General features: G+C 40.4%; 1 protein-coding gene across 24 annotated transcripts in view; it reads left to right on the top strand.

Moving 5' to 3' along the window:
* CADPS2 (calcium dependent secretion activator 2) overlaps positions 1-27,010 on the top strand; it is a 602,399-nt gene that overhangs the window by 385,292 nt on the left and 190,097 nt on the right. For 16 of the 24 annotated variants that reach the window (XM_030549117.1, XM_030549118.1, XM_030549116.1 and 13 more), the window contains exons 10-14: positions 5,854-5,962; positions 6,856-7,059; positions 9,338-9,346; positions 11,966-12,102; positions 19,113-19,300. In XM_030549117.1, the coding sequence (XP_030404977.1) occupies positions 5,854-5,962; positions 6,856-7,059; positions 9,338-9,346; positions 11,966-12,102; positions 19,113-19,300 (647 nt within the window). The remainder of the gene's footprint in view (positions 1-5,853; positions 5,963-6,855; positions 7,060-9,337; positions 9,347-11,965; positions 12,103-19,112; positions 19,301-27,010) is intronic. The other 8 variants (XM_030549119.1, XM_030549114.1, XM_030549136.1 and 5 more) reach the window with 1 other exon arrangement.

Genomic DNA, 27,010 nt, shown 5'->3' with positions numbered 1-27,010 from the left:
TTATCCACTCCTTCCTATTAGGTTTTATATATACAGTACCTGCAAAACTGTCTTCAAAACTCCCTCAGACCATGGGCCCCCTCCATCCCTAGGGTTGCCAACTGTCTAATCACACAAACCCAAAGATCCTTGCTCCGCCTCTGCCCCATACCTTCCCTGAGGCCACGCCCCCATTACATCCGCCCTTCCCCCCGTTGCTCACTGTTCCCCTCCCTCACTCACTTTTACCAAGCTAGGGCAGGGGGTTGGGGTGTGGGAGGGGCTGTGGGCTCTGGGAGGGAGTTTGGGTGCGGACTGTGGGAGGGCATTTGGGTGCGGGGAGGTGCAGGGTGCAGGCTCTGGAAGGGAGTTTTGATGCAGAAGTGGGTGTGGGGTCAGGCTCTCAGAAGGAGTTTGGATGTAGGGTTCAGGCTCTGCACTGGGGCAGGGGGGGTCGGTGCAGGAGAGAGTGTGAGGTAGGGCTCTGGAAGGGAGTTTGGGTGCGGGAGGGGATGCAGGGTGTGGGCTCCAGGAGGGAGTTTGGGTGCAGGGTGCGGGCAATAGTCTGGGGCAGAGGGTTGGAGTGCAGAGTGTGGGCTTTGGGAGAGAGTTTGGATGCAGGAGGGGGTGCAGGTTCCGGGCAGGGGCTTGGGGTGTGTGGGGGGGTGAGGAGGTCAATGCTTACTTCAGGTGGCTCCTAAAAGCAACTGGCACATCCCTCTGGCAGTGGCTTCTAGGTGGGGGGCCAGGAGGTCTCCATGCGCCACTGCCCATAGGCACCACCCCCGCAGCTCCCATTGGTCACAGTTCCTGGCCAATGGGAGCTGCAGAGTCGACACTTGGGGTGGGGGAAGCACGTGGAAACCCCCTGTCCTCCAAGGGCCGCAGGTATGATGCTGGCCACTTCTGGGAGCGGCGCTGAGCCCAGGTAGGTAAGGGAGCCTGCCTTAGCCCTGCTGCTGCACTGGACTCTTAATGCCCAAAATTTCCCAGTTTGGCTGAAGTAGCCTCTGGAAGATGTATAATCTCATGATTCCAAGAGACTCCCAGCAAAACTGTGAGGGTTAGCAACCCTGTCCATCCCTATAGGTAATTGTCTCTTTGGGCCCTGAAGGTTGCCCAAGGTCAGAAATTCCACTGATCAATTATGGATCATATTCTCTCTGTAACTGTGGTCCTGGACCATGAAGGTATTGCCAGGATGTGCTCATGTCCACCTGGTAGTCAAGCTTTGAACCCTATACTCCACCTCCTAGAGTCTGGAATTGATGAGAAGATATGGAAAACTTGGAGCCATATGTCCTCCAAATCTTCCCTCTCTAATAGAGGACTGGACTCGATGACCTCTCGAGGTCCTTACAGTCCTAGAGTCTATGAGGTGGGGGTAATGAAAACTTGTCTGCTCCCTTCCCCCTGCCTTCTGGTGGGGAATGCTTCACCTTATGGGCTGAGTCTCCTTTTAAAAATTGGTATACCTTGGTGAAATTGATTTACAGCCCATTTTCAGGTTTGTAATAACAAACACAATTTTTTAGTAGCTTTACATTTTGTTATAAATAAACTTTAACATGCAAACTAATTAAACATATGTATGAGACCCTGATGTTTGGCTCTGTGGAAATTATGACCTTCAGAGAACTCCAATTACAGACAAAAAATTTATATTTCTTCCTACCTAATTTCTTCCTGCTTAATTTGTGCCAGAGCTTGCCCTGGCTGAACCCTGGCACCTCTAGGATTGGCAGTTCATCACCCTGGCACCTCTGGGCTTGCTGCATGAGTTGTTAGTGTAAAAAACTTGCTTGAGCCCTGGCACGTCTTTCATTACGTTTTAAGCACTACAAGCTAATATTGCTATTTAAGAAGATAGATCAGTTCTATTTTTATCTGAAAATATCTTGTCTCTAACTTCAGGCTTCCCATTTTTGACAGTTATTTGATGAATTATCAGTGGTGTCAAGTATAATTCCCAATTCTGGACCTTAGCGTCCAAAATATGGGTACTAGCATGAATTCCGTAAGCTTAATTACCAGCTTTGATCTGATAGCGCTGCCACCAATCAGGAATTTTTAGGGCCTGATACCCTCTGGTCCCCCCAAAACCTTCCCAGGGGACCCAAAGACCCAGATTCCCTGAGTCTCACAACAAAGGGGAATAAACCATTCCCTTCCCCCTCTCTTCTTCCTCCTAGCTCCTTCCCGCCCTGGGAACACTAGGAGATCGCCTGATATCAATTCCTTGAAACACAACACAGAGAGATCAAGTTTCTCTCTCCCCCTCACCCAGAGGCGATACAAGCTTACCTTTCCCTCCTTCCTTTCCTTTCTCCCACCAATTCCCTGGTAAGTACACAGACTCAAGTCCTTTGAGCCTTAACTAGGAGAAAACTCAAACAGGTCTTAAAGCAAAGCTTTTAATAAAAAAGAAAGAAAAAAAGTAAAGGGTTTATCTCTGCACTTTAGATGGTAAAAAGTTACAGGGTCTTTCAACTTATAAACAATAGAAAGAAACTTTCGCCAGCAGAAACACAATTTAAGCTACCTCCAGCAAGTACACATATGTAAATGAAAAAAAAACCAAATTAAAGGACTATGACCGCCTTTTCTTACTCACAATTCTGAATAGATAAGAGACTGTAGCAGGGAGATTGGCAGAAACCTGGTTGCACCTCTAGCCCCATCCAGGACCCAGTGAGAACAAAGCCAAACCCAAACCCACAAACAAAGGCTTCCCTCCATGAGATTTGAAAGTATCTTGTCTCCTGATTAGTCCTCTGGTCAGGTGTTTGCAGGTCACTGTTTGTTAACCCTTTATAGGTGAAAGAGACATTAACCCTTAGCTATCTGTTTATGACAAGGGGAGACTTCCTTTAGTCCAATTACTTGAAAATGTATTTCACCACTTTTCCAGCTTTTGTTTATGATGAAACAACAAAATGTATATTTTCACAGATGTGTAGATTCCAAGTCCAGAAGGGACCATAGTGATCATCTAACCAACCACAGGCCTTAGAAGTTCCACAAAGTAATTCCTCGAACATATCTTGTAGAACAAAATCCAATCTGGATTTAAAAGGAGTCAGTGATGTAGAATCCACCACAATCCTTGGTAAATTGTTCCAGTGGTTCATTACTCTCAAAATTATGCCTTATTTCCAGTCTGAATTTATCTAGATTAAACTTCCAGTCATTGGATCTTGTTATACCTTTCTCAGCTATGTTAAAGAGCCTATTATTAAATATTTGTTCCCTGTGCATGTTGTTTTGTTGTCCACATGATGTTCCTGTTTAGCATCTCATGTGACCACTGACAGAGATAGGTAGCAGACTAAATGGACCATGATATAATCCAATAAGGTAATTCCTGTGTTCTCATGTTTTCTGAAGGATTTTCTAGTGATTTTATTCTCTTTGTTTTAGGATTTGAAAAGGTTTAGGTTTTATATTTTTAAACAAAATCTAAAATTTAGGGTTGATTTTGAGGAATGTCCCATTAGAAAAATGTAAGTAAAGCCAACAGACTATGTTGCACAGTCTGTAGAAGACTACATTGTGATGCAAAGCCTTGCAGTACAATACAGTAACTGCAGGGAAAAAAATGGAATATAAACATTATCACGATTAGTTAATTACTAACTACCTCTATAATGCAAGTCATTGGTGTGATATTGTTATTTAAAGCTGCTAGTCTGAGATACAGAAAAAACTGGATCAGCTGGTAAGAACAACCTGTGTTTTAGTATATAGCCAAATGCAGGAACATTCAGCTAAGAACAAAGATTGTAGATCACATTTACAAGATGAGTGTCTGTATCCTGGGATTTGGTGATGCTGAAAGGGACTTCAGGGTCATGGTAGATAACCAATTGAATGTGAGTAGGATGCTGTAGTTAAGACAGCAAATATGATCCTTTGTTGCATAAGCAGGTGAATATCAAGTAGAAGTAGAGAGGTGGTATTGTCTTTGTATGTGGCATTAGTAGACCATCACTGGAATGTTGTCCCAGTTCTGGTATCAACACTTCAGAAAGGATGTTGAAGAATTAGAATTGGAGCAGAAATGAGCTGCAAGGATGGTTTGCAGTCTGAAAAAACATGCTTTTAGTTGAGAGACTTAAGTACAAAATATATTTAGTTTATCCAGGAAAAAGTTAAGTGACTTGATCCTGGTCTACAAATATCTGAATGGGGAAGAGTTCTTCTTTTAGTAGATAGGTCTTTGATCTAGGCAGAAAAAGGCACAACAGGATCTAACAGTTGGAAACTGAAGCTAATAAATTCAGAAATAAAATGTTAATTTTTAGCTGTGTGGGTAATTAACTGTTGGAACAACGTACTTTGGGATATAGTAGATTCTCTATCACCTGTAGTCTTTGTAAATCAAGACTCATTATTTTTCTAAATGATATGCATTAGCTTATACAAAAAGTTTGGGCTTCCTGCATACCTGGGCAAGGTTCTATGGCCTGTGTGGTTCAGGAGGTCAGACTAGCCGATCATAATGGCCTGTATTGCCTTAAAATCTATGAATCTGTGCGAAAGAAAAATTTAACCATTTTGGCCAGATTTGGCCCTTACTCGTGGTGAGCTCTACCTTACTCCTAGGGTAGTCCCATTTAAATTGGTGGACCAAGCTTGAGGAGCGAGGTTGCTGCTCAGTGTGAGTAAAAGGATCTGGCTCTTAGCTAGCATGTGCTGCTCATTTTAATATTTATAGACGTATCAGACTAAATTAAATAAATATTTTAAGTAACAGATAATATAAAAAATCTACATGCAGAATCTCATATATGTACATATGCACTTTATAGTTTAATTTATCCTTAATTCATTTATGTGAAAAATTAAATAGAAGGAGAGTTGGTCTTGTGGTTAAGATATTTGACTGGGATATTTAGGTTTTGTTCCTGTCTCACCATAGACTGCCTTTGTGACACTGGATAAGTCATTTAATCTTTTTGTCCCTAGTTTCCCATCTGTAAAATGAGATCATACTCCACTTGTCTGTCTTGTTCATTTAGACTGTAAACTCTGTGGGCAGGGACTGTTCACTTACTATGTGCATCTACCCCTACCAAAATGAGGCCCAGTCTTTTTGGGGGCCCTTACAACTACTGTAAAACAACAAATAATAATTAAAACAATGCAATCCATTTTCAAAGCAGTGTACAGGAATTTAGCTACCCACATTCCATTATTATTATACTTTACATTCATATTGCACCTTTTGTCTGAGCATGTCAAAGCTCTGATTAATTCCAGTAGAAATCACACAGCAAAATGTACATGTTCTGAAAATGTACTGAGATAGAGATGTTGCCTTTTTTTTTTTAAACGATGTGATGCATAATTTGGCTAAGCACCTGCCGAACCCATTGAATTCAGGTGGAGTCAGCTGTTGAAATTTGACCTCAGATGAGGCTTGTTAGTGAATGATGTACTGATTGGGTCTACAATGGAGAAACCTGAAAAGGTTGATATAGATAAAAATTCAAAAGCTCCACCATAGCTTTGTTTTCCCAGCTCCATGTGAAACTTGGGATTCTCTTCCTCCCATACTACAGACTGTAGGTAGCTCTTACCTCTGTTGATTAGGAGTGACCAGACTGCACACTCATTTATCCCCACTGGCTGATTGTATGCATTTCCCTCTGTCAGCAGTTTCTTTTCCACAAGGTAGTCTGCTTCTAGTCTTCTGGCAACTGATCCTCTTCAGAGGATGACTTATGGCACTTTCTTACTCCCTCGGTTTGAGCATTTAGAAGATGTGAAGTAGCATTTCTTCTGCTTTCTGTATAACACCAGTCAATTGTCATCTGGCATGTAAACATATGAAATGCAGTGTAACAAACCAAAACTCCTGTTCTTATTCAGGTAAGCCAGTACACATTTGCAATGTGCAGTTACAGAGAAAAGAAATCTGAGCCTCAGGAATTAATGCAGCTTGAAGGATACACTGTGGATTATACAGCTCCTCACACAGGTACATTTCATGCTATTACAAAAGTTTTACAGAGTATGTACAACAGCAGATTAATTTTACTTATTATCATTGATGTTTCTGTCAGTCAACATGATAATGTTTATTTTCTGTCAGCGGCTGAAGGTTTTACAGTTACTCCTCTGGGATTTTCAAGTAGGAAAATCAAGCTTTAGAAAGAAGGAAGTTTGTTGAAAGAAAAAATGATAGAAAGATCAAAAAATTCAAACTATGGTGTCCAGAAGGTCACAGAGCCATTTGCACTAAAACAAAAACACACTTATCAGGGAAACATAGTAAACCAATATCTTCCCCTTTCTTCCTATATTGTTAGTATTGATATTAAACATTGACAAAGAGAACTCAGCAGGACTTTACTCTGTTAATCTAAAGCCACACACTTCAACATTGCAAGAGTTGGCATGGTCTAGTATATTTACACCAGAATCAGAAGCCAGGAATTCATAGGTTATAATCCTGACTGAGCAAGTCAGTTAACAGCTCTGCCTCAATTTCTGGACATTAACATAGGAATGATCAAAATTACCTACACATCAGGGATGTTGATAGGCTTGATTAGTTTGTTTGTGCAGTGGTTTGTAGATGAAAAGTGATACATGAGTGCTGAATATTATTATTAGTCTATCTCATTCTTGACTCCAAATGGAAAACAGATTAGAATTTGGGTTAATCTTTGCATGGCCCGTATATATTATGACTACTCACTACCATTTAATGGCTGTGCTGCAAATTTTCTCATGCTTCTTGATCACAAATGCCTATTTAATGATGAATATTGGCATCCAGTTAGTTAACATACTAAATATGTATTTAATATTCACATTAAAAATCACTGATGCCATTGTGCACTGATATTTTGCTATTTATTTTTGCAGGTCTTCAGGGTGGGCGAATGTTTTTCAATGCTGTTAAAGAAGGAGATACGGTAATATTTGCGAGTGATGATGACCAGGATAGAATACTGTGGGTTCAAGCAATGTACAGAGCAACAGGCCAGTCATATAAACCCATTCCTGCAAGTCAAGCACAGAAGATGAATCCAAAAGGAGGAAATGTCCACATGGAATTATCACAGCTTTGTAAGTATTTATTTTTATTTTTTATTTTTTTTGTTTTGTTTTTTTAATAAGTGAAGCATGGAATGGCTCACTCAGGGAACATTAAGCAGGAATGATTCACAGGGAGGATATTTCCTGCTAGTTTGCTCTTATCTGAAAGCTCTTTAACCCAGAGTATCATCAACAGCCAGAGAATGTCTAATTTGGAGGTCATTGTTGCTATTGTAAATTATGAAAATATAACAATTAACTGTATACGGGTTAAAGTTGAATCACATATTGCCATGGAGATAGCATTTGGTGCAGAATATATTTTTCTGAGTGTTAACCATTACAGTGATCAATAGGAAAGCATTATTTTACTCTCATCAATCCATTAGCTTTATAATCCGCTTTTCTGTGCACTCAAATATATTATACAAATATGTTAATACAAACATAAGATAGAGACGTGGATGGCCTCTAGATGGGCTGCAAGACTTCCATGCATCCCCAGAGGATACTAAATTATGTGTTAAATCTTCAAAGCATTCAGGCAAAGCATGAAGGTGCTAGAGCTTTAATAAAGCACCAGAATATTTTAACATAGGCAAAACAACTTATTTTTCCATAACCTCGTTCTCAGAAATGGCTGAACCATTTTGGCTGAAGTTTCCCCCCAAAAAATACCAACCTGAGGCAGAAATCCAGCATATACAATTTCAGCCCAAACAGTTGAAGTTGTACAGAGTTATAAGCAACTGGAATCAGAATCTTATAATGGCAAATGTTGAGCAACCTGAACAGAGGTGGTGCTACCAGTCTCTCATATAATCACACCCCCTCTGCCCATACCATGCTAACTCTGCTGTCATATTCTGTTCGAAGTCACTGTGGGTTGAAGAGAAAAGCTAATTTCAAATAAACGACACGTGATTTACTGATTAATTCCTTGACTTAGCAGAGCACTTAAACACGTACTTTAGTCCATCCCACTTGAGCAAACACTGAAACACATGCTTAACCTTAAGCACATGCTGAATTTCCATTGACTTCATATTGACAGCTGGGTGAAATCAGGAGTTATGGTTTTACTTTACTTCTACTTTTGCACAACCTATCCATAAGTGAGGTTGCTTCAAGTTAGCCACGTGCATAAGTGCTTTGCTGAATCTGGGTCTACTTCTTAAATTTAAAGATGCCATTTCTCAAAACATTACTTTAAAAAAAAATCAAATATGAGCAGCTTTGAATAAATACCCACATCTCTTTAGACCACAAAAATTTAAAGCAGTCTACTAGCAAACTTTTAAAAGATTGGCATGTCTTAACAGTTGTCCTATAGCTACTGAAAGTCTTCTGTAATCTAGGGTTTCCTTATACCTGGTGTCAGAAAGATGAATTATAGTTCTATCAACATATTCACAAATATTTTGTATAATAAAGGTGAACTGGGAAATATTTTGTTGGAAATTTAAAGCTCTTTTTAGAATATAAAGGGAGGAGATTTAATTCTTATTTAATTAAAAAAATCAAATGTTAACTATTGCTGTATTTGAATTTGGAGCATTACAAAATGCCATACTGACCCATGATAGTGCCTCATTTTCAGTCACTCCTAGCTTATTTTTATTTGTGAACCAGTTTCTTTTTTCCAAATGTGTCAGAAACATTCACTGAAGACTAAGGGCCTGAATCAACTCCTGTTGAAATCAGTGAAGCCTTTTCACTGATTTTTAGTGAGAGTTAGACCAAGCCCTGTGGTCCATTAAATTAAACAATTAACCTATTTATGGTTCCTGGACAGAAAAGGGCACGGTAATTTCACATGTACCTAATCCAGAGATGACACAGAAAGTACTGCTGGGAGTGAGGAAGTCAAATATGAACTAAAAATAAGCAGGAGCAATTTCAGTCCTTATGTTTTTTTCTCCATAAAGTCGAGGGAGTGAATAAAAGTTAAAAAGGAATTGCATTTTTATTATATCATTATAGTGGTCAAGGTGTCACTTTTTTACCCTGATGGGCAAACCAGAAAGTCTCAAACTCATTGCTTCAAGGATCTGATGAAGCAAATTTTTATATTAAATAGTGCTAAAATGTAGTGCTAATCAAATTTTGAAACCACAGCCATAAAATATTTATTCCTGTCTTTTAATCTTCCAAACAAGTCCTTATGTTTTTAATTATGCAGTTCAACTTTATTTTATTTTATTTTTGTGGGGAAAGGATGGGAAAAGATGAACAGTTACTAGAGTGTAAACACTGTAGAGTAAATGGTAAACTATTTTTTTAATTATTATTTCCTGCTCCCCTGTAGCTGGCAAAGGTAAGTTTTTAACTATTCTTTTCTTTTTTTTAAATCTTGAATGATATATTTCCCATTTAATGTTTCATATTAGTACATTAAGGTTTTTTATTGACTTTGGAAGAAAAATATTAATTGCAAATATTGGTAGGAAATGGGTATTGGGACTAAGTACCAATAAGTATGTATATCTGAAAACTTTGCTTTGGTTTTCTCAACTTATCCTGTGCCTGGGTCTCTTATCCCAGACTCCATTGACTTCAGTGAGATTTCATACATGTTCAAGTGTCCATATTAATGCATCTGGATGTTAGAGTCAAAGTCTCATTGTGTAACAACACACACACCACTGATTTCAAATTAATCATCAAAAGAAATATACACTTTTTTTAAAATAAGAAAAAAGATCTTGTACCTGTAATTATGCAGAGAAAAATTAAGTCCCCAAAGCTTAAGTAAGCTGCTGCTGGGTACATGTTATACAGAAGAGACACAGCACAAAGGAACATTATGTATTGTTTTTTCTGTGACCTGCTGTAATGTTTTTTTTTTTAAAAAGACTCAATAAAGTAGATATTTATACAAGAAGCAATTGTTACTAAGAAATGCAGAAAAAAATCTATTTATTACATTGACATGGATTGTGTCTACGGAAATATTTCTGTTAATGTAGAACATTTTGGAAACAATATTCAAAATAATTTCACAACATAGTTTAATACTTTTGAATCAAATGTTACCTTGTTGCTACCCAAGTGTATCTCTTCAAATTAATATTTTAAATAAGTTAAAACTATTTACTACTTATATTTAGGAAAGGACCCTTCAAATTATTGTGTGTGAAATACAGTCTAAGTTTGTGATTAATGGTAGGCCACTTGTATTCAGAAAAGAAATGTTAATCTTTTTAAAAGGTGTTTAATCATACATGCTGTTGCTTCTTAAATGCCAAGAAATAATATGCTGCTGTTTCTGTAGATCATCTTATACCTTAAATCATCAATGTACTGTCACACTGTTTATTTGCTACATCCACCTTGGTGAAATCTGTCACATGGATTTGACTCTTGCTTTGACAATGCAAAGCCAAGTGATATGAATTAGTTTGTGCATCTTTTCAAGATATGATGCTGCAGATCATTCAGCTTGAATTAAATAATTCTTCCATCTACAAATACAGCTGAAAGTTGGACTTGACATGGATCAATATGATCTGGGGCTAAATTTCTAAATGTGACTGATTATGTTAGCATCATGCTCGCAGATCAATATTGAGTTTTATTATGAACCTGACTCTATAATTGAGTTTAATCAATAAACTTTTGTCTCCCTTTCTTTAGAAATTTTAGGTTTGTACCATGCAGTTATCAAAATTACATTTAGGATACATTTAGGACTGTAGTTTTCTAGTAACGAGCATAAGAAGACATATTTGAATTTAAAGGAACAAAAGCTGAGATCCTATTGTAAGGGAAAGTCAATTTTTAAGTTGATAGGACTGTTCACCCCAATATAGTCTATAGAATCTAGCAGAGCTAATGTGCTAATACATAACTAGTCCTTTTGGGCACTGTAAGGCTTTTTCTGTCCATACTTGGTAGATAATTCCCATTGAGGACTTTGACAAAACATACCATTAATGAAAGCAATCACTAGAGCTTGTCTTTTGATAAACCCGCGGGGTTCAAAGGCGTTGAAAGATGCAATCTGTGAAGAACAATAAATTTGGGCCTTTGATTGAAGTGCCATTTGGAATGGCATGTTTTCTCTATGTATTTACACAAAAATACTGCTGCCTTTTTTCATTACTCTTTGCTCGGAGGTTGAAGGAGCTTTTTGCCATTACTACATTTAGGTTCGTCTCATTAAAAGCAGAGTACAAAAAGAAGGCTGGAAATGACCTAGCTCAACCCAATGTGTTCATTTCTGCTCCAGTTTGCCATTTGGGAAATGGGCTTCTAGCAATGGTGAATGTGTTCTCTGAGTGGTACTTTGATGTGCAGTGGACATACCCTTTCCTACATTGACAAATAAATGCATAAACTTTTATTGCAATGGAGGAAGGCTATTTATTTGGTAATATTACTAAAATTAGCAAGAGGACCTCATGTAAACAAGAAACCTTAGAAATAAATTGTTTACACTCATAAGATTATTTTGTAATCTGTGATGGTTAAAAAGGTACAAGAAAAGAATCATACAGTCAGAATGATTTTAAATATCCTGTTTTGTGTTTGCAAATAGATTTTCTAAACTGGGGTTTTGGTCAAGCACTTGTTTGATTCTGGGCCTTATCTGGATCATTTATCTTTGATTGGGACTGTCCAAGGAAAAAAAGCTGTTTGTGCTGTCAGTTGCAGGTTACTTGATTACACCCACTGTTACATTTAATCTGTGTTGTGCCCAGATTTTATGGTGATAGTTTTATTGAATTATTTTTTTTAATTGCCTATTTGCTAGATCAATTTAAGACGAGATTCTATAATTGGAGTCACCTGCATGCACCTGTTGATGTAATTCAGCCCTCAGTTTTTAATGCTTTCAAGAATCTTCTTCTTTCTGTGAGAGCCATAGGCCATTAATTAAAAGAATATACATACACATGTACTGTATAGTATGATTTTTCCTTTCTCTGAATAGATGCAGATCGTGCTCAGAAACATGGGATGGATGAGTTTATTTCTGCTAATCCCTGCAAGTTTGACCATGCTTCCCTCTTTAGAGTACTTCAGAGGCAGACCTTGGATCATAGATTGAATGATTCCTATTCTTGTTTGGTGAGTACAGAATGGAATAAAAGAAAAGAAAAAGTGAGAAATAGTTGTTAACAAAGTGGCCTTTTCTTCCTGACTCATTCAATAACTGTGCTTGTAGTTGGGATAAAGGATTCCAATCGATTGGCTTCAAATTTGAAAATTATACACTTGAAGACTACTGCTGTGCCACTCAATAGAGAACATAATAGAATCAAACTGACTCTGAACTGTAGTTTATCAGCTCCTCTAGGGAGGGCTGAATAAAACAGAAGGCTTTAATAAAAATGGAAAGCTCTGTGGTAGGATTTACTAACACCTGTACAGGCATTTTAAGGTACAAATTCAGTTTGCCAGATGTCAGGCAGTATGTCATCTATCTTGTAATCCTCTCTTCTGTCATGAACTAGGAAAGTTTTAAAAACAAAGAATAGAATCAAAACCACAGGGGGAAAAGGTAACAGAACTGTGAGGGTTTTAATCAGCCGAGCCAAGGTTTGCTCTATGAGAATAAATCCTGTATAAATTATATATAATAATTAGTAGTTAGAAATATATATTTTAATTATTAAAAGAAAACAGGAAAAATGTGATCACTCTGCCAAAATGAATGTTTTTTTTCCTCTAACTCTGAAGTATTATTAATAGGGAAAATTCAGGTGAGAAAGTGTTTGTCAATATTTATTATTCACATTTCACTGTTTATTGCATATTGTATTTTTTGTCTTGGCTTTTCCTGTTTTGTTTTGTGTAATTTTTTTTTAAAGCTGTCCCTCTGATCCTGATTTAATTTAAAACAGTGAAAATCAGGAGTGACTACATGAAAGTTAATGGAATTACACAGGTGTAAAAGTAGTGTCATTAACATCAGAACGAGATCCCCTAACCTGAGAGTGCCATATTTTAAACTTTGGGAGGTCTGGAGTTGTGATCAGTTGCTCTAAGCATCAAAATCAAAGTCTGCTAGCACCTGCTCTTCAAAATTGTGAGCCCTCGCAAGTTAATACAACACTTTTTTTTACTTTCATTTTCATTTAACCAACCAATCTGGTTGCCCAGATATAACAATGAACAGATTTCTGTAGGTTAGTTTGTTCAATTTAAAAAAATAACTTTTTTGATGGCACTTTCTTTCTTTTGAAACACTTTTTAAATTATGGTTTTCTTTGGTAATGTACCAACTAAATGTGTACAGAAAAAGTTAAAGGACTAATTTTGTGTCTGTGAGTTGTGCATTGAATCAAATGAAAAGGCCTGAAGGTACATCTGCACAAAGTAATTGGCACTCAAGAGAAAGTGGTTAGCTTTCTAACAGTGCATCAGGGTCAAAAACCTTTTTTATAATAATAATATGGTGAGACACTAAATATAACCTTGGATTCAAGAACTTTTAAAAAGAATTTGTGAAGAATATGCAGTGCTATAGCAACCACAAAACAGGTGGATTTCTTATTGGTCTTTTTTGTTTTAGCTTTTGGTAAACAGAACGTGCATGCCGAATGTTCTGTTTTCCTTGGAATATAAGAGAGAAATAAATCATTGTATTAACGCCCTCCTCTTTTTGTTTTAAAGAAATATTTTGAGACTGCTAACATGGGAACATTTAATGCAAACATAGCTATAGATGTGTTTGGTGACTTTGTACTGAACATTTCAAATTGTTTATACTGCAGATATTTTAAAAAATCAATACCTCTTTACATTTCAATACATTAAAATATAATTATCCACACATATGACTACAAAGAAATCTAAATCTTAATTTTTAAGCATTGGAATTATACACAGTCTTTGATTATTTGCTATTACCAGCACTAAACATCTTTAATTTAACACTCTTGTAAACAGTAGGGAGCTTTTTTGCAATTATGCAGTAAATAAAATCTGATTGCCAGAAAATTATCTAGTTATCTAACAATATCTAGTGCATAGTTGTTTGCATAATTATATGGGTGCATATATACATACGAGTGTATGTGTGTGGACACATTATGTAAAGATACACATTTTGTGACAGATTTATTAAAGGGATAATGGGAAGATGTTCTTCATTTAAAGGCTTTAATCAATTAAATGGCACTCCTATTTCTTGTATAGCTACTTTCTGATGTAAATATTCAGCAGGTCTAGTGATGACATACTGCTTTTAAATAATTTTGTTTTATTTACATGGATATATAAATAGTAAAAATAAAAAATCTTCACTAAAATGTTCGTTAAGATGTGGGAATATATAATTAATTAATTTTGTTCGTGTATAAGAAAAGTATCTTTTTGGTTAATAGTATCATTTTGATAAATTAGGGTATGCTGAATCTATGAATACATTTAATCACCTGGATTCAATTAAACCTCTATTTCTCATTTCTTTGCCAGAATAATATGTTCGCTTTACTGAAAAATCTTTGTTTATTGATACTTTTACATCAGATTTAGTAATATGAGTGTATAGTTGAAGTTTATTTTAAAATGTTGAAGGGTTGGAGGTATTTTGGGTGCCATCACAAAACTAGGTTTCCTCTAAAAACAGTAAGGGCCTGATCCAAAGCCCATTGAAGGCAATGGAAAGATTCCCATTGACTTGAATGGGATTTGGATCATGCATTAAAGGCTATCAGAGGGGTAGCCGTGTTAGTCTGGATCTGTAAAAGCAGCAAAGAATCCTGTGGCACTTTATAGACTAACAGACGTTTTGGAGCATGAGACCAACACCTACAAAATCTCCACCAAGCATTCTCAAAACTACAATACCCGCACGAGGAAATAAGGAAACAGATCAACAGAGCCAGACGTGTACCCAGAAGCCTCCTACTGCAAGACAAACCCAAGAAAGAAACCAACAGAACTCCACTGGCCATCACATACAGCCCCCATCTAAAACCCCTCCAACGCATCATCAAGGATCTACAACCCATCCTGGACAATGATCCGACACTTTCACAGGCCTTGGGTGGCAGGCCAGGCCTTGCCCACAGACAACCTGCCAACATATTCTCACCAGTAACTGCACACCGCACCATAATAACTCTAGCTCTGGAACCAATCCATGCAACAAACCTCGATGCCAACTCTGCCCACATATCTACACCAGCGACACCATCACAGGACCTAACCAGATCAGCCATACCATCACTGGTTCATTCACCTGCACATCCACCAATGTAATATACGCCATCATATGCCAGCAATGCCCCTCTGCTATGTACATCGGCCAAACTGGACAGTCTCTACGGAAAAGGATAAATGGACACAAATCAGACATTAGGAATGGCAATATACAAAAACCTGTAGGAGAGCACTTCAACCTCCCTGGCCACACTATAGCAGACCTTAAGGTGGCCATCCTGCAGCACAAAAACTTCAGGACCAGACTTCAAAGAGAAACTGCTGAGCTTCAGTTCATCTGCAAATTTGACACCATCAGCTCAGGATTGAACAAAGACTGTGAATGGCTTGCCAACTACAGAACCAGTTTCTCCTCTCTTGGTTTTCACACCTCAACTGCTAGAACAGGGCCTCATCCTCCCTGATTGAACTGACCTCGTTATCTCTAGCTTGCTTGCTAGCATATATATACCTGCCCCTGGATATTTCCACCACATGCATCTGAAGAAGTGGGTATTCACCCACGAAAGCTCATGCTCCAAAACGTCTGTTAGTCTATAAGGTGCCACAGGATTCTTTGCTGCATTAAAAGCTTTATACTGGACAGCTCTGTGCGATAACTGTGAGGAGCTGTCAGACAATAATCCTAAATTAAAGATGAGTGTCAGACTGAGACTATAGGGCCAAATTCCTTTCTGCTGTAACCCCATTGTCTTCAGTGAAGTTACACCATGGATGAATTGGAACTATAATGGGAATATTTTTTCCAGGTGTCTTTTCTTTTCTATTTGGTTTAAATTATAAATATCTAAGACCATTGAAGTATTCTGATTATATAGGAAATAATTCAAAAGAGATGCTTTCAGATGCTAGACCACGGTAATAATTTGATGACATCCAAAACCTTTCTGAAGCATTCGTCACTTACACCGAAAATTTTTTCTTATTTTTTCAAATATTCTTAATAAAGTTTAGTTTACATGTTCCTCAGTGATCTCTTTTAATGATTAAAAAAGGAAAAAGTGTCACTGTTAAAAATTTTGCTATTTAAAAAGAAAAATATTTTTGTCTTTCCATCACAACCAGTACTTTCGACCCCAATGTTTATATCTCTCTTCCTGTTGTATTTGGAAGTTTATTTTGGCACCTTTCCCCAAATCATGAGATAAATCAAATGATTTTGTTTTTCTGAATCAGGAATCCAATTCTTTGCAGTCTGAATTTGATCAAAGAATATACAGCTTTCCTTCCCTCAAAGACATGCCCCCCATCTTCCTCAGTCTCTGCAATTTTGGGCCGATCATCTCAAATCCATTTCCAAAAGGCAGTGTTCTAGTCCAAGTAATGCACCAGAATGTCTATTAAAGGTCAAATCCTCCTCATCTTACTCATATGAGTAGTCTCAGAAACTATCTGGTTGTACATCTTTGAATAAATACAACACTATATATGCTGAAATGGTTATGCACAAGCATGTTATATAAGAAATATGGATAAGCGGTCAAATTGTGTTAATCTCTCTCAGATTAAGTATGCAGTCACAGAGAATTGGCCACCTGGAACTTGTCTTTTAACCATCTCGCTAAAGGCACTATAACATTTACTTCTAAAATTCTATTGTAGCTTATCATTAATTACATTAATAAATCCAAGCTCTTTGAGGTATTTGTTATTTAATAAAAGAAAAAGAGTCCTGTGGCACCTTATAGACAAAGGGTATGTCTACGCTACAGGATTATTCCGATTTTACATAAACCAGTTTTGAAAAACAGATTGTATAAAGTCGAGTGCACGCGGCCACACTAAGCACATTAATTTGGTGGTGTGCATCCATATACCGAGGCTAGTGTCGATTTCCAGAGCGTTGCACTACGGGTAGCTATCCCATAGTTCCCGCAGTCTCCCCCACCCATTGGAATTCTGGGTTGAGATCCCAATGCAAAAACAGTGTCTCGGGTGATTCTGGGTAAATGTCGTCACTCAGTCCTTCCTCCACGAAAGCAATGGCAGACAATCATTTCACACCCTTTTTTGCTGGATTAACCTGGCAGACGCCATAGCATGGCAACCATGGAGCCCGTTTTGCCTTTTGTATAACCTGAAACACCCAGGAGAATGTGTTTGTCCCTTCAGGCATTGGGAGCTCAGCCAAGAATGCAAATGCTTTTCGGAGACTGCGGGGACTGTGGGATAGCTGGAGTCCTCAGTACCTCCTCCCTTCCTCCATAAGCGTCCATTTGATTCTTTGGCTTTCTGTTACACTTGTCACACAGCACTGTGCTGTGGTCTCTGTCTATCATAGCCTGGAGATTTTTTCAAATGCTTTGTCATTTCATCTTTTGTAACGGAGCTCTGATAGAACAGATTTGTCTCCCCATACAGCGATCAGATCCAGTATCTCCCGTACAGTCCATGCTGGAACGCCTTTTGGATTTGGGACTGCATGGCCACCCGTGCTGATCAGAGCTCCATGCTGGGCAAACAGGAAATGAAATTCAAAAGTTTGCGGGGCTTTTCCTGTCTACCTGGCCACTGCATCCGAGTTCAGATTGCTTTCCAGAGTGGTCACAATGGTGCACTGTGGGATACCGCCCGGAGGCCAATGCTGTCGATTTGCAGCCACACTAACCCTAATCCAACATGGCAATACCGATTTCAGCGCTACTCCTCTCGTTGGGGAGGAGTACAGAAATTGGTTTAAACAGCCCTTTATAGCAATATAAAGGGCCTCGTTGTGTGGACGGGTGCAGGGTTAAATCAGTTTAACGCTGCTAAATTCGGTTTAAACACATAGTGTAGACCAGGCCAAACAGACATATTGGAGCATAAGCTTTCCTGGGTGAATACCCACTTCGTCGGATGCATGTAGTGGAAATTTCCAGAGGCAGGTATAAATATGCAGGTAAGACTCAGTCTAGCGAGGTTAGCTCAATCGGGGGATGAGGCCTTCTTCTAGCAGTTGAGTTGTGAACACCAAGGGAGGAAAAACTGCTTTTGTAGTTGGCTAGTCATTCACAGTCTTCGTTTAATGCTGAGCGATGGTGTCAAATTTGCAAATGAACTAAAGCTCAGCAGTTTCTCTTTGAAGTCTGGCCCTGAAGTTTTTTTGCTGCAGGATGGCTACCTTTAAATCTGCTATTGTGTGTTCAGGGAGATTGAAGTGTTCTACAGGTTTTTGTATATTGCCATTCCTAATATCTGACTTATGTCCGTTTATCCTTTTACGTAGGGACTGTCCAGTTTGGCTGAGGTACATAGCAGAGGGGCATTATAATCAAATAGGCTGATAAAGGATGTGCTATTGTCATCATGAACAGGTCTGACTACCAAAAGGAGGCTGCCAGACAACTCTCCAGTACCAAATTCTGCAGTCCACTTTCCTCAGATCCCTCTGAGGAATATACTCAAACTGCACCATCTATTCAGGACCTCCCTACACTAAGACCACTAACTTTCACCCACAAAAGCTTATGCTCCAATACGTCTGTTAGTCTATAAGGTGCCACAGGACTCTCTTTCACTTTTTACAGATCCAGACTAACATGGCTACCCCTCTGATACATGTTACTTAATGTATTTTATCACTTGTCAAACAGTGACATTTTTAGATTCGGTACAAGATCATGGACATATCAGTGCATTTTTTTCTGAGCCACGTGGTACACAGTAGTACTAAGGCTGAAGAACTGCAAAGAGTTACTCCATGACACTCAGTCGCAGTTCTCAAGCAAGCTATTGTTAGAGCCCAGCCTCTCTGATATATTTCCTGCGTTATTAGCATCAACTTGATTAGTATGAAATGTTTTTGTAATGCATAAAAAAATGTTATTTGCTTTTGTTTCTTCTTTGCTGGGTTGTTTTAAAAGCAGAGCAATGAAAAGAAAAATGCTGATTAATTAAAAGAATGTATTTTTCCCCTTCTCTTGCAGGGTTGGTTTAGTCCAGGCCAAGTCTTCGTATTAGATGAATACTGTGCTCGTTATGGTGTGAGAGGCTGTCACCGCCATCTCTGCTACCTTAATGAATTGATGGACCATTCAGAAAATGGTGCTGTCATTGATCCAACCTTGCTCCATTACAGCTTTGCATTCTGTGCTTCTCATGTTCATGGCAATAGGTAATTTAACATGCAAATACACAGTAAAGCTAATTAGGTTTGGCTGAATGGATAAAGGAAAAATATTTTACTTAGTTTCTTGCACTCACCAGATAGCAAAATTTAATATTTGAAACAAACAAATGAATCAGTTCATAAAAAGCTTCTGCAGTGGTTCTGGGGTTCTTATGGAGCTTATAGAAAATACCCTTTCCATTTTATTAAGCATGTTTTCTCATGCATTGTGTCTGGGCCTTGAGTTTTTCTTCTGCATTCCCCATTTTGTGTTGTGCTAGTGAGCTGATGTTTTGAATCAATACCCTGAGCAATCTTGGAATCCAGTAAACTCCGGTGTGCCTTTCACATACTGTAACATGTCAGCTTGTCTCTTTTATTGAATTATCCTTGTCCCAGACACCCCAGGAAGACAGAGGAGACACTAGGAATGTGATTTAAGTAGGTGATAACTTTAGTAAGTAACATATCTGGCAGCTTTCTGGCAATAACTTGTCCAGAGCTGGTCCCCCTTCCTTTTTAATCCGTTTCACCTGGTGGAGGGTTGCCATCAGCCCTCCACCCTATTAACATGGTCCCAGCACTGTTGCTGGGACCCCCACTGCCCTCCCCTCATTTGATGTTTAAGGAGGTCAGGGAAAAGGGGAGTGTATGCACACTGTGCTGGACATTAGGAGCTGCAACCACATTCCCCATCTTCTTTGGGAGATGCCTTCTCCTAATCTCCTCCAATTCCATTTGATCAGGAAACCAGGCCCCCTACTGAACTGTACTGGGCTCCTGTCAAGTTGAAAGAACAATTCATTTTACAACCTACCCACTGGGTCCCAGAGCTGCAGAGAGGCAGGTGAATAAACTCCACAATACACAGGGCAATCTAGCAGTGAGAGAAAAAATTCCTTCTGAGCCCTAAAAAAGCAATTAGCATGATGCCCACAGCAAGGCCTCAAAACCCAGCCCTTTTCTAATCATGAGATGCAGCTTTTCTTCCCACAGAATGGCACCCCTGGGCAGGAAGAAGGGCTTATAAGTCCTTCCCTTGGGTGCATGGCAGCAAGTAGGCTTATGTTGCAGCCTTCTGTCCAGCCAATCAGCCACAGAGCCCCCCTCCTCAAGTCCATGAGGGGATGCAATCTTTAAAGGGGCCAAGGATGTCTTCCCCCTGCCCAGACAAAGCCTCCCAACCTCTGAGGCTGCATAGGGCACAGGTGAGGATCAAGAGGGTTGGGCATTTGTGCACCTGACGGATATGCAAAGGGGGAACAGGGGAATCAAGGGAAAAGCGATTTCCTGGGCTGTAAGGTGCAAAGGAAGAATTCTCACCAAGTATCTAAGATGCTCTCCAAGTATCTTAACGTGCATGCTGACAAGCTAGGTAGATTTTCTGGCTTTTACTTAGTAACCTTTGCTCTGTCAAAGCACATTTCTCTTGTCAACTCTTGAAGCATCTGGCAGCTCAAGTAAGTTTCTTGTAGAAGTCTGATTCTATGTTGTTTTCTCTCTAGATTTTTTTATTAGCTGTGAATCTGACAAGACAAATAGTGATAATTACGCAAACTTATTTCAAGTTTTCAAAAGCAAGGGAGATATGTTTCTTTTTATTTATTAACTTAAGTGAAGGACAACAGTGCATGCAATATGTGGAAAAATCTCTGGGAGCACATCAGTTTGCACAGTAGTAAGCACTCTGTACGTATGTATTCCTTCTGTACAAATGCATGCTGTCTGAATAGCATTATGAGTGTTTTAGGTATAAAAGAATAGTGTTGAACAGAGCGGGTCTGACTAGTACTGAGACATTGTAAAAAGATTGGAAAAAAGAAAAGAAGAAGAAGAAGAAGAGAAGTAAGTCAAGGACAGAAACAGAGACACTCACTGAGGATGACAGACACACATACACAGATAATACATCCACTCATTCATCTACAGCATCACTAGGGAAGTGCAGGAAGGGAGAAAAAGAATTTCACAGACAATACATGATAGGCCAAAGTTCTAGGCTGATCTATGTTGTTATACGTCTTAGTTTTATAAGTCATGCTGAGGAGAATAAATACCACAGAGCCAAGACAAAGAATTTTCATGGCCCAATTAAATGATTTAGAAATGGTGGATAAGCAGTGAATTCAAAGATTTTTCTTTGGTTAGGAGGGCCTTAGACCTGCTACTAGCCTGACAAAGACCATCTAAGATATGCTAGCTTTGGAGTGGGGGAGATATTGAAATACCAGTTCATAACTATAGTCCATATACAAAGTAATCCCTGATTCTTTTAGATACTAGTTTATTTCAGAGTGCAAGCAACCTTAGTGACATCAGTCAAATGATCAGATGAAGATGTCTCTTTTTCTTCATGTTTTCTAACTTATTGTGTGGCACCATAGTGATATATATGGAAATAGACAGATATAGTTAGATATTGTGTATGTATATTCACACTCCTCTCACTTCAGAAAAAGCAAGAACAGGAATCCTGGCTGAATTCTTCAACCTATATTTCTAAGAGACAATGATAGTATTCACATAATTAAAATTTAACGTTTTGCAACAACATGAAAGGATGTGGAATCGGAGCAAACCTTATGCAAAATTATATGCAAATACACCGCTACCTCGATATAACGCCACCCGATATAACACGAATTTGGATATAATGCAGTAAAGCAGTGTTCCGGGGGGGGGGGGGCTGCGCACTGTGGTGGATCAAAGCAAATTCAATATAACACGGTTTCACCTATAACGCGGTAAGATTTTTTTGTCTCCCAAGGACAGCATTATATTGAGGTGAAGGTGTACTCTAAAGAATATCATGAATGCGGTGGCCAAGTTTTGAGATCAGCTATAAATATCAATTTAATATTTTTTAAATATGCATTGTGATTATAATTATTATTATTAGATATTTGTTGTACTCAGCAATGTATAAGAGAGAGCCTTATTCCCTTTATCTGGAGCTAAAATGCTGTACAGATACAGTGTTTATGCTACATTACATTCATTGCAGATGTAGAGGGGGAGTTATTTTATTTATTTGATTGGAAACAAATAACATTAAATCATCAGCGGGATTATGGAAGATCACGTCTTAATTTTCCCGCTCCCCTTTTTCTCCTTTTTCACCCGATTCAAAACCCCCAGAATTTCATTTACTGGTTACCTTCTGGGTTACCTGTTTTAAACTCTTTTTCAAGGAAATTATAGTGCTAACCTAGTAGAAACGTTCTTTGGAGCCTGTCCATAGCAGACCTGAATCAGTCAGAAGATCAGTGCTCCATAGTGGCCTGAGCCTGGATGTGAATGCAGAAAGAGCTCTCTAGTCACAGCTCTCCCCATGTCCAGGCAGAAGCAGGTATCACCAGTCTCTGCCGCACCATGCCTTACATTGCAGATGTCCTCCATGGGGTTGTAAATCTTTATGGGAGCAGGGAGTAGCTAGACAAGAGGCAGGTTTAGGGGGAGATGCACATTGTTTTTCTTGCCTTTCAGCCGCTTTTCTTTGCAATAATTTTATATGGAATCTGCTGGAAAGGTGATACAGATTCAGGCTGCCTTTTACATATCCATGAGGCATCCTCTGTACAATGGAATCTGTCTTTGGCAATGGGACCCAGAGTCACAATGGAGGTACTAGAGCTGCATGGCTGGGGAGTTGATTCTGGTTTGTTGAAGAGGGCAAGACCCATGTTCAGGCTCAATGATCTGGGGAAAAGCAAAGGGAAACGATGTGGAGTTGCTCCTCCATGTTCACAGGATATATCTGTGAGCGGGCGCATAGACCATCGGGCCTAGCCTTCAATTGACAGCCCATGCTGAGATTCTTTCCTTTTCAGTTCTGCAGGGATGTTGAAGCAGACAGGGAAGGATTCTACTGTCTAGAGCACATGCAGCTGGTCTCAACAACCTGTCGGACATAGCTGCTAGGAGCTAGAAGCAAGCAAGCAGTAGTAGTCTGGTAGGGAAGAGGTCAGGGTCAAGTAAGGAGGAAACTGTTCTCCTTATACCTCAAAAGGAGAGAACTTTTGTTTCAAACCTTGCTTATACTGCTAAAAGGGGTGCATTTTGGGCCAAATCCCGAGAGGTCCTGAGCACCTCCATGTGGCACAGGCTTCTGTGAAAACACGTTCATTCTCGGTCAGGACTTTACATAACTGACTAGAGTGTGGGTTTTGAACTGAAGAGAGGGGAGAACTGTGCTTATTATTAATATTTATAATGTATTAATTAATTGTTTGTATTGCCATAAGACCCAAGACGCCCTTACCAGGATCAGGGCTCCACTGGGTTGAATGCTATACAAATACATATAGGAAGACACAGTCTCTGCCTCAAAGATCTTATAATGTAATTTCACTTCACCTGAAATGGTCCCTCAGACTGTGTGTTTTAGCTACTTACACTAAACAATCCGTTCCACCTTGTAGTTAGTTGTGACACTCTGAGTACCTATCCCAGACCTGAAGAAGAGCGCAGTAGCTCAGAACCTTCTCTCTCACCAAAAGAAGTTGCCCCCATCTCACCAAACATCAGTCACCACGTCGGACAAGCACCAAACTGCACCAACAGCCCTGGGCTTGATGTGCGAAGTGCAAGCAGATGCTGAGGTGTAGGGACAGGTGCCCACCCCGAGACCCCCTTTCCCCAAGGGGAATGATGCCCTGGGTCCTCCACCGGTGGTTCAATCATCCTTATCCTCTCCAGATGAGTCTGTGGTGGGAGCCACTTGTTCTAGCCCAGCAGACGACTTTAAGAAGCATCAAGCCCTGCTCCGAAGGGTGGCCACTAACTTAGGCCTAGAGGTGGAAGAGATGGCAGAACAATCAGACGCTTTGTTTTATGTGCTCTCTGCATCCACCCCCACATGTGTCACGCTCCTGGATCCTAAAGATTGCCAAAGCCCTCTGGCAAACCCTGTCCTCAATCCCACCTACTTCCAAGAGGGCTGAGAAAAAGTATTTTGTTCCCACAAGGGGTCAAATACTTACACACTCACCCGCCCCTGGGTTGTTGGTTATTTCGGCAGCCAACAAGACAAGGGCATTCTAGTTCCACCCCCAGAAATAAGGACATCAAGAGATTGGACCTTTTTTGGGAAGAGACTATATTCCAGAGCCAGTTTCCAATTCCAAGTCGTAAGCCACCAGGTTCTTTTGGGGCGATATAACTCTAACCTGTGGGACTCCCTGCATAAGTGTAAGGACTTCATACCCCAGGAGGTGGCCCAAGAATTCGGGGACCTTATTCAGGAAGGTAAAACGGCAGCTTGATGTTCCCTCCAGATGGCCTGGGATGCGGCTTATTCGGCGTCCAGGGTGATCACCTCGGCAGTGATCATGAGGTGCAGTTCCTGGCTTCAGACCGTAGGTCTATCTCAGGAGATACAGTCCTCGATACAAGATCTCCTGTTTGATGGAGGTGGACTCTTTGCAGAACAAACAGACATGAGGCTGCACCGTCTGAAGGACACTCAAGCCACCTTCTGCTCCCTGGTGTTGCATACTCCTCAGTTGGTGAGGAAGCAATTCCAGCAGCCCCCACCACCAGGGCCTTGGCAGCCTTGGCAGGGATCTACAATGAGAAGGGACACTAGTTCTAATCACTGCCACCCTTCCTTCTCCCATTCCCCTGAGCAACCTGGCCCGGTGAACCACCACAGGGCAAGAAGTGTGCGTTTTGAGGGTGCACTTGAGAGCAATGCCCTAATCAACTCCCCAGATCTGCCCCATCTTTTCCTCAACCATCTCAGTCCCTACCGTTCATCCTGGTCATGGGTTACCTCAGACCACTAGGTGCTAGAGATTGTGTCATTGCACTATACCATCCAGTTTTCGGCCACCCCACCCCCCGGCCAAGCTCCTACAACTGGGGGTGTTGGAGGAGATCCCTCAGGAAACGAGGGGGAAAGGTTTCTGCTCCCACTATTTCCTGATCCCAAAAGCAAAAGGGGGCCTAAGACCCATTCTGGACCTGCGGCGACTCAACAAGTACCTCAAAAAGTTGAAGTTCCACATGATTTCACTGGCCTCCATCATCCCCTCTCTGGATCCAGGAGACTGGTACGCTGCTCTCAACTTGAAAGACACTTATTTCCATGTCTCTATCTTCCAAGTACACAGACTTGGTTCCTCTGTTTTAGGGTGGGCCATTTCCAGGTCACAGCACTTCTCTTTGGCCTCTCCTTGGTACCGCAGGTGTTTACAAAATGTATGGCTCTGGTAGCCGCTTACCTGAGGCATAGGCAGGTCCACATCTATCCTTATCTCGACAATTGGCTCATCAAGGGCAGGTCGCAGGATCAAGTGCAGAACAGTCTCAGTCTGGTGTGTTCCACCTGTTGCAACCTGAGTCTGTTAGTGAACGAAAATAAATTGACCCTCGTACCAGGGTCTAATAGAGTTTATTGGGGCAGGCCTCGATGCCACGCAGGCCAAAGCCTTTCTTCCAGAGGCCCATTTCCAAGCCATGTCAGACGTGATCTCCTATGTAAGGGGCCACATACTCACCCCCACCCACACTTGCCTAAGGTTGCTAGGCCACATAGCTGCCTGTACTTACATGGTCCGTTATGCCTGGCTTCACCTCTGGTTGCTGCAGGCATGGTTGGCATCACTCTACATCCCCAACAGACACAACCTGGGCCTGGTAGTCAAGGTGCTGGACCACATTCGATCATAACTGGGTGGGTGGTTGGACCCCACATCAGTGTTGAAGGGAGTTCCCTTCGTGGCCACATCCCCATCACTAACTCTGGTTTCTGACACCTTGGACCTGGGCTGGGGAGCCCACCTGAGTGAGCTCAGTACACAAGACTGCTGGTTGGGAGTCGACCGCTGCATGGTTTACTTTTGAAGAGCAGGAGTGCTCCTCTTGAATCCAGCAGATCCTACTGGGTAGTAGAAAGCCCTCCACTAGAGCAAGCTATGTGACCAAATTGAAATGATTCATATGCTGGGCCTCAGCCCAAGGGGTTAGGCTTGAGAACGCCTCGCTACAGTTGATCCTGGGCTATCTTATGCATCTCAAGCTCCAGGGCTTGTCCCTTTCATCAGTGAAGGTCCACTTGGCTGCCATATCAGCCTATCACCCTTCATTCCAGGGCAGGTCGGTCTTCACTCATAACATGACCGGCTGGTTCTTGAAAGATCAGGAGCAACTTTACCCCAGGTCCAGGACGCAGTCCCTCTGTGGGACCTGAATCTGGTGCTTGTGCGGCTCATGGAAGCCCCCTTCCAGCCCTTGGTATCCTATTCCCTTCTTCTGTTCTCCTGGAAGGTCATCCTGGTGGTGATAACTTCTGCCCAAAGGGTCTCTGAGATTAAGGCACTTACTTCAGAGCTTCACTATACAATATTCTTCAAGGACAAGGTCCAGCCACAACCACATCCAGTTTTCCTGCCCAAGATGGTTTTGCAATTTCACATGAGCCAGAATATATTTTTGCTAGCCTTCTTCCCAAAGCCTCATAAGTCTGAAAAGAAATGTAGGATATCACTAAGGCAAAAGTCTCCAACAACTGTGCACATGGGCACGCACACACCTAGAATAGAATGGACCTGAGCAACACATCTCAAAGAAAAACTGTTATGAAAGATGGGTAACCATTTTTTCGGTGCTCTCAGTCAAGATCACTATCTCACAAGTGATTTTGTCTCACTGCTGTTATTATTCATGCTCATGTACTTCTGGTGTAAGTGAAATGGGCTGATTTTGTAAATACGA

Source organism: Gopherus evgoodei, chromosome 1 (genome assembly GCF_007399415.2).
Source record: "Gopherus evgoodei ecotype Sinaloan lineage chromosome 1, rGopEvg1_v1.p, whole genome shotgun sequence".
Lineage (NCBI taxonomy): Eukaryota > Metazoa > Chordata > Testudines > Testudinidae > Gopherus > Gopherus evgoodei.
The sequence above is the reverse complement of the archived record's forward strand: the minus strand, read 5'-3'. Positions and strand labels throughout refer to the sequence as shown.